General features: G+C 43.3%; 2 protein-coding genes across 3 annotated transcripts in view; one reads left to right on the forward strand and one right to left on the reverse strand.

The window, feature by feature from the left end:
- fancd2 (FA complementation group D2) overlaps positions 1-5,279 on the reverse strand; it is a 29,013-nt gene extending 23,734 nt beyond the window's left edge. The window contains exons 1-15 of one of the 2 annotated variants that reach the window (XM_014132846.3): positions 5,061-5,279; positions 3,911-3,993; positions 3,630-3,767; positions 3,466-3,533; positions 2,684-2,790; positions 2,461-2,521; positions 2,252-2,304; positions 2,055-2,133; positions 1,807-1,931; positions 1,604-1,691; positions 1,020-1,124; positions 717-817; positions 455-566; positions 336-371; positions 69-215 (exon numbers count right to left, since the gene is read on the reverse strand). In XM_014132846.3, the coding sequence (XP_013988321.3) occupies positions 69-215; positions 336-371; positions 455-566; positions 717-817; positions 1,020-1,124; positions 1,604-1,691; positions 1,807-1,931; positions 2,055-2,133; positions 2,252-2,304; positions 2,461-2,521; positions 2,684-2,790; positions 3,466-3,533; positions 3,630-3,767; positions 3,911-3,971 (1,281 nt within the window). In that variant the 5' untranslated portion in view covers positions 3,972-3,993; positions 5,061-5,279. The other variant, XM_014132847.3, reaches the window with a different exon arrangement.
- Positions 5,280-5,406: 127 nt separating this feature from the next.
- LOC106565574 (glutathione peroxidase 2) lies at positions 5,407-6,970 on the forward strand. The gene is made up of 2 exons (XM_082959239.1): positions 5,407-5,807; positions 6,189-6,970. Exons 1-2 carry the CDS (start codon positions 5,730-5,732, stop codon positions 6,537-6,539), a joined length of 429 nt encoding a protein of 142 aa, XP_082815365.1. The 5' UTR covers positions 5,407-5,729; the 3' UTR covers positions 6,540-6,970.
- Positions 6,971-7,671: the final 701 nt, after the last annotated feature.

The following is a 7,671-nucleotide window of genomic DNA, read 5'->3' on the forward strand; positions in this document are numbered from 1 at the left end:
ACAAGAATGAGGCTAAGGACAAGCTTCACTTAGAGACAGACAGGACTACTGTAACAGGACTTTCCCACCTGTGCATAGCCCCTGAAGGTTTTCTGTAGCAGAGCCTCCTGGATCTGTCCTGCTCTCACTTTGACCTTCAGCACCCTCTCAGCCCCACGCCGGCTGTGGTTGGCATTGGTGGAGTGCAGGATGAACAGCACCAGCAGGTCAATGACCTGACCGACACACACAAATTCACACGTGCACACAGGATCAACGAGTCATCTGCCAAGTACCAGCCCGTATGAAATTGTAGGAATAGAGAGGAGAATCTGAGAAAGATGTGTCCGACTTACCTTGTGATCCTCTGCTGTGTCTACATTCTCTATGGCCTGCAGAACAACACAGGGAGAGTCACATGGTGAAATAGTAACTGGCTGTTGATATAACACCTGTAGTTTCCTTTTCTCCCTACCTTAAGCCAGGCCTCAGAGGTGGTCTTCTGGAAGCGCACTGCAGACTTAATGCCATCCAACACCAAGGCAACACTGTCCTGGCTGCTGCTGGATGCTGAGGTGTTGCAGGACCTGGTGGAAAAATGTGACCAGAAACAGCCTTGTTATTTAGAATAAATGTAAAATCCCACTGAAGGTAGTGCTATGTGGATTCATAACAGTATGCAATGGTGCTCTGCAGAGATTAGGAGGGTATTGGTGTGTTGGAGAAAAATGTCTCACTCGGTTGTCCCCTTGTTCTTCATGCGGCTCTGAGAAGCCTGCAGCACCGGAGGGAGAACACACAGCTCCAACTCCAGCTTCTTACGCAGGTCACACACCACCTGATACCCCACAGAGAACCCGGCACCACTCAGTGAGACCAAAACACATCATCATCATCACTGCAGATTGTAGTCTGTAATGGGGAAACATTTTGTGTGGTGGTAATATAGAAACTTTGTGAGGCACTTTTCATTTGTTCTTGTTATTAGAAAGAGAAGTGCAAGACTACATGCAAGGACACCACTGTGTGTGACCTCTGACCTCTAGGGCGTCTGAGGAAGAGATGGAGTGTAGGATGAACTTCACCACCACAGGCAGGTCCTCCAGGTGGACAGCAGACAGGGTGGCCATGACAGACACACGCACCTGACACACAGGACCACAGACGTTTTAAGACAAAATGTACATTATGGGGTGTGCAATATTGTCTGTATTGTTTTAATGTATTGGTTTTTGGTCCAACTTTGTGGTAAAGGAGCACTTTGTCGATGCAAAACAAATGTATGTGTAAATAGAAAATGACTGTCTCATCTAAGTAAGGACCATAGTTACTCATAAGGCAGCTATTAGTCAACAAGCCACTTGATGAAATTTCCTCAGGATAACTGTAAGTACATAGGACATCAGTCAATAGCATAATTGTTACACCGACAAATGATGTCAGTGTAATGAGCGAAATACACCTTTGCATAAATAAGCCCTGAGCTGTGAACACATCATGAATCATTGAACAGATCCAACACAGTGTAATTCTACTCTTATTGACTCCCCAATGAGAGCTTTAGCCAGAAACAGCAATAAATGGACTATAGACCATGAGTGTGTTTGTGTGTGTGTGGGGCTACCTCAGCCAACAGAGTGGAGCTCAGATTCAAGCTTGAGAAGGCATCCAGGATTGGCACAGTCAGCTGAGTGTTTTCCTGGAGTAAGGAGCTAAAGAGGAAAGGAGAGAGAGAACAGATACAGCAGATATGTTCACATCACTGGGACTCTTATCATGACATCACATATTACCACACAAGACTGCCTCTAACAGGGCTCCACCCACTTTAGCTCCCTGGCAATGTCACTGTGTTGGGAGTCCTCCAGGATCTCTGGCAGACTGGTGATGATGTCACGCTGTATCTCAACCGATGCCACGGAAACCAGCTGCATCAGCTTACCTGCTAACTCCTATAGCGACAGGGTACAATTAGGTCAGAAGGAAGTCAGTCAAGTCCTGCTACTTAGTGGGAATATACATGTGGGACAAGTGTAGACTATAGGTTAGATCTGCTGTCATAGTAATATGAGTACCTTGCTGTCTATGATTCTGTCCAACCACTTGAGCTGGTTGACAATAACACGAGGGATATTGAGACCATCCTCTCCGGCACTACAGGGAATAGAAAGGCAAATGTAAAGGGTCATTTGGTTAGAGTACAAGAAAATCTATATAGTCAACTTGTATGTGTAAGGCAACAAACAAAATGTTTTTGAAAAAAGCACTCTACCCATCAAACATGAACTCGGGAAGTTTCTCAAACAAAGTGTTGATTACCAAAACCTAGAACAAAAAGAAAAGAACATGTGGGTTTTAGGTTCCATTCGAAATTGTGGTTCCATTCAAAGTTCACACCTAGTGGCCAATGACAAGGAAAGACATCACAGTTCAGACACTACTCAGGCCAGTGTGTTTTTGCACAGAAGGAGGCTGTCATACCTGCAGCATCTCAATCCCCAGCAGCATGCGCAGCAGACTCTCCTGAAATGAGCTGACAGAGCTGGACCACAGACAGGACACAAAGTGACACAATCATAACGACATTTATGTTTCCATGTAACAATTAGAAAATGTTATACTGACACTAAGCAAAGGTTTATTAGAATTTGATGGCCCCCACAGAGCCAGGTACCATGGTATCCTTAGGGCTGTGTGGGATTACCTTGAGTCCCCATCGGCCAGGCGTGGTACACAGGGGAGGAGGCAGTTCCTGAACCTCTCAGGATCCTCAATGTGAGACTCCAGTCCTGTGATGAACTCCTGCACAATCTGTTGGCAATCAAGGTTAGAAAAATCAGGCACGCTTTATAGCCTTTACAATTTTTAGTGTGGACTGTCCACTCTCGTCTCTAACATTAAGATTCAAAAATTCCAAACAGTCCCTACAAGTCAGATTTCTGAATAAACTTCATTTGTACATACTACCTCCTGTCCACTGATTTTGTCCTTCTCCCAGTGAAAATTGGAAACAAAATACCCACAGGAAAGTATTATTAAAAAGTATTACTAAACCAACTTCAAAACGCGGGTCTCAGTTTGTGGTTATCACAATTCGTTTGCTCATCACCTAAGGCACACGCACAAAATGGAAGTACAAGCACACGATGCATGCAAACTAACAGAAGTCTTGCAGGTGTTCACATGGTTTTGAGCACGTACCAGGTGATCGAAATCTCAACGACAGTAACAGCGTTATGAAAAGTTGGGTTAGTAATAGTTTCTTGTGGATATTTCTTCTCCACTTTCTACCCGAATAAGGACCAACCACACAGACAACCAATGGAGTACGTTGAAATTAAATGTTATTCAACATTCTGGCTCGTCGAGCTCACGAAGGGACATGTTCCAAACGCTGTGTAACCATGGTGGTATCAGCCTGATTTATTAGGCAACACGCTTTACAGAATGTGCAATACCAGACAGTATTTGAAACATTATACTCACACCGGGGTATCTGGGACTCTTTTTCAGACGTTGCTGCAGTCTCTTTTGGAAAACCACTTGGTCCACAGCTTACAAAGCAATAAAATGATGCATTATCCAACAATTGCCCGTTTAAAACAATAGTCAGTGAATATGTTGATGATGTTGGTGTGTGTCTTGCTTACCGATCTCATTGGATGTACTGCCCTGTCTCAAGACAACACCAGCCTCGTGCAGAAATTGGCCAAAGACTGAGTCAATACTGGTGTCCTCCTGAGCCGTGGTCTTGGACTGATGGCCAGTGGTCCTACTCTTCTTAGACTCTGAATGAGGGAGGGGATAGAGCCCTAATGAACTGACAGACAGTACATGTAGCGAGCTAGTTTGTGTATTGTACTCATGACATGAGACAGGCAAAGTCGAAAACAAACACAGTCTGGTGGTTTGGTTTGTTTGGGAGCCTTACTAGACACATCTGGTGGTGCAGCGCTTTTGTCCACAGAGGAGCGTCTCTTCTTTCGCATCATCCTCTGCAAAATGTTACCACAGCTAGAACAATGAGAAAGATATTTCACCGATGCATAAATGTAAAGCATCCGCTTGGCGGAGGAAGCCCACTGGCTGTGGAACAACATTTTACATTTTAGTCATTTAGCAGACGCTCTTATCCAGAGCGACTTACAGTAGTGAATGCATACATTTCATTATTTTTTGTATTTTTTTTTGTACGAATGTTTCAATACCGTTTTCTGTTCCCAAAACTAGAATTTGTTATGAACAGTGGACAAAGTTTTTTTTTTTTTGTTTTTTTTTTACTTTACCCTTTGCAAAAAGGTTTTAAAAATCGCGTTGTTTAGGAGAGAAAATGTGAATTTAGTTAATGCGCACTTCACATTGGAGGTGTTGCCTAATGGAAATATGCAGATGTATGCTAGAACGAGCCAATAGGATCTTGCTAGCTCGTTGTTGGCTCTGCCCACCTCCTTGCTTGTTATGACCACTATGACTCGTTTGTTCCCATTGGAAACGAAAGGTTGAGTTATTTATTTATTTTTTAAATCGTTTATGTTACTGTATGAGACAAGGCGGGTTCACGTCGAAGGGCAATGGTTTGTTTGATTGTAGCTTGCTAAATTTACCTGTTCAGACACAGGCTAAAAGCCACTTGATGATGATATGACGCTGAAATTCATGGTTAGCAGGCCATTTTACAGCCTGCAATGTTATTGACGCAAGTTGCCCTCGAAGGCCTCCCGAGTGGCGCTACGGTCTGAAGAACTGCATCTCAGTGCTAAGAGGAGTCACTAACGACCCTGGTTCGATTCCAGGCTGTGTCACAACGTACAATTTGCCAAGCGTCGTCCGGTTTAGAACTTCATTGTAAATTAGAATGTGTTCTTAACTGACTTGCCTAGTTAAAAAGGTTCAATAAAAATAAGTAGCTAACCACTCTGCTAACATTGTTAGGTTGAGAAATTGGCTAGGTGACTACTGCTACTTACGTTAACTGTCTAACTTGCAATATTGTTCGAGTGGATTGTCACGGAAGCGTGGCCTACATCAAGTACTTCATTTTACTCACTTAGCTAGGAAGAATAGCAAAGAATGAAACTTACTGTACGAACTGGTGAACGAAACTGTTGTCAAAGTACAGGACAGATTCCCGCGCGTGTTTTGCATTGAGGGACCTTCTATAAAGTCTAGACAGTGGCGATAGCAAAATCAGTGAAACACATGGCTGGGACTTGATTTAGACGCCCAGGAGGTGTCATTATTTCTATCGTCTTAAATTCTTCATGAACATTGTTATTTGTTCTGGATAAAGCATGCTTATGCCATTTTAATTATACAACATATCCCCCCAAAATGTAGACTTTCCCTAAAATGTTCAGGAAGTACCTCCCATTTCCATGTTGAGTACCCTGGGCGGTACTGATTCATTACGCCGATTCTGTTGCAAAACGTTACTAAAACAGAAGCAAACTGAACGAAACGAGGAGGAACCTAGCTGAATTTGTCCAATAGAAACTCTCGTTTTCGTTGCTAAACGCAACTGTTTGGACTAATGAGCATACCCGTTGTATAAAAAGTCCAGCAACAGCCCTGTTTCGCAGATAGAAGCGTGGTTGATGTCAATCAGGAACATGTCTGGAAGTGAGTTCTACAACATGACGGCCAAGCTCATTTCAGGAGATTTTTTTAAATTCTCGTCACTTGGCGGTAAAGTGGTGCTGATCGAGAATGTGGCGTCTCTCTGAGGTACGACCACCAGGGATTACACCCAGATGAACGAGCTCCATGAACGGTACACCGACAAGGGTCTCGTGATTCTGGGGGTGCCCTGCAATCAATTCGGACATCAGGTAAATCCGGGGGGGATGGATTTCTCAACACTTTAATATAGGGTAATGTAACTTTCTGATCATAGCTTATCATCAATGCAAACCAGACTGCTCTGACCGGTTGGTAGTTGGAGTGTGGTGGGCAGGTGGAGCACAAATTAATCTGTTCTTGCTGTGGTTCAATAAACCTGTGAGTGACCTGGTACTATTTGGACATAGTCCCACACCAGGTTCTATAGTCCTCAATCCCAAATGAAGGGGAAAGAACATGTGGGGTTCTTTACAGTTTATTGAGGGTTCTGGTTATGACTGGACAAGGGACTTATTTTGATAGACCACGAGGTCAAACAACAAACTTTGCCTGTACATATTACATATTCTTCCCACAATCTACTCCTGCAGGAGAACTGCAATAACGAAGAAATTCTGATGTCCTTGAAGTATGTCCGTCCGGGAAATGGCTTTGAGCCCAACTTCCAGCTCCTTGAGAAAGTGGATGTGAACGGGAAGCACGCCCACCCCCTGTTTGTGTACCTCAAGGAGAAGCTGCCGTTCCCAAGCGACGATCCCATGGCCTTAATGAACGACCCCAAATGCATCATCTGGAGTCCCGTTGGCAGGAATGACATCGCCTGGAACTTTGAGAAGTTTCTCATTGGGCCAGACGGAGAGCCATTCAAACGCTACAGCAGAAGATTCCCAACCATCGACATTGAGGGTGACATCAAGAAGCTTCTCAACACGGCAAACTAAACCGTCCCAGTGTTGGTCACACAGAGGCAATGGGGAGGAGTAGAAATCATGCCAATGTGGGTGTGATATGCATTTCAAAGTATAAAGTATTGACACACCTTGCATGTATGGGCACACCTTGGAAAATGTCCTTGGCTGTAACTCAAAAGGCAACAGCTGGACTTTCAACAGCTTACCGTTCAATAAATACTTCCTCCTCCTCACAAGCTCTGTGTGACCACTATATTTTTAAATCATGTACTGTGCTCTCCTGTGCAAAATGCTACTGTGTTCTGAACTTTTATTAAATGAAGCCATCCTTTGAAACCACACATTTTGTGAGGGGGATTTCTGATGAAATATAAAAGTCTTAACATAAGTTGCATTGGGCCCATGTAAAGCATGACTGTCTTAATGTAACAAGTTGACCAAATAAATACTTTCACAAAGAATCTTTGTATTCTTGTCTTAGTATTTTACAGGAGTTTGGTGTGCGTAATGCTTAGGTCCAACGTGAAAGTTTGGCAACAATGTGGTGTAGGGTGAGGTTTCTCTTAGATGCTAATCTTGGGTCAGTTTTGCATTTCTCCCACTAATAGTTAAGGTTAGCATGGGGAAGATGATTCTAGATTTGGACACCAGAGCCAAACATGCTGAAAGAGGGATTTTTTTCTTTCTTCAGAATAGTGAAAGTAGCCAAACCAGGAAGTGCAAGTCATTCTGACCAGCAAAATCAGGCTTTTCAGGTTCTGCAGTGAATTAACTTCCTTCTGAATTGAGACTGGACAACAAGTGTTTCACTAAATCATAGCAGTATTACTTCACCTGTTCTCCTCCCTGGAACACAGGCTACCACTGTGACTGAACTGGCAGACTTAAGACTTTCTGAGCAATTTGATAGCACCATTTTGAGCAGCTTTATTCTGAAACATATACTGTCTATTCTGGGGGGAGGGGTTAATGGTCTAAAGAGGGATATTTGCTTACACACTTAAATGCCATTTTAGTGATTTCATTCTCAACTACTTGAAGTTATTCTGTAAAAAAAGAAACGAATGCAATTTCAGGTTGATTCCCTAAAGATGTGGCGTAAGGATATTGTGGGCACTTACATAAACTAGTCATTTAGGCAATGTCTGCAATACCTCATTTT

Source organism: Salmo salar, chromosome 12 (assembly GCF_965601325.2).
Source record: "Salmo salar chromosome 12, fSalSal1, whole genome shotgun sequence".
Classification (NCBI taxonomy): Eukaryota; Metazoa; Chordata; class Actinopteri; order Salmoniformes; family Salmonidae; genus Salmo; species Salmo salar.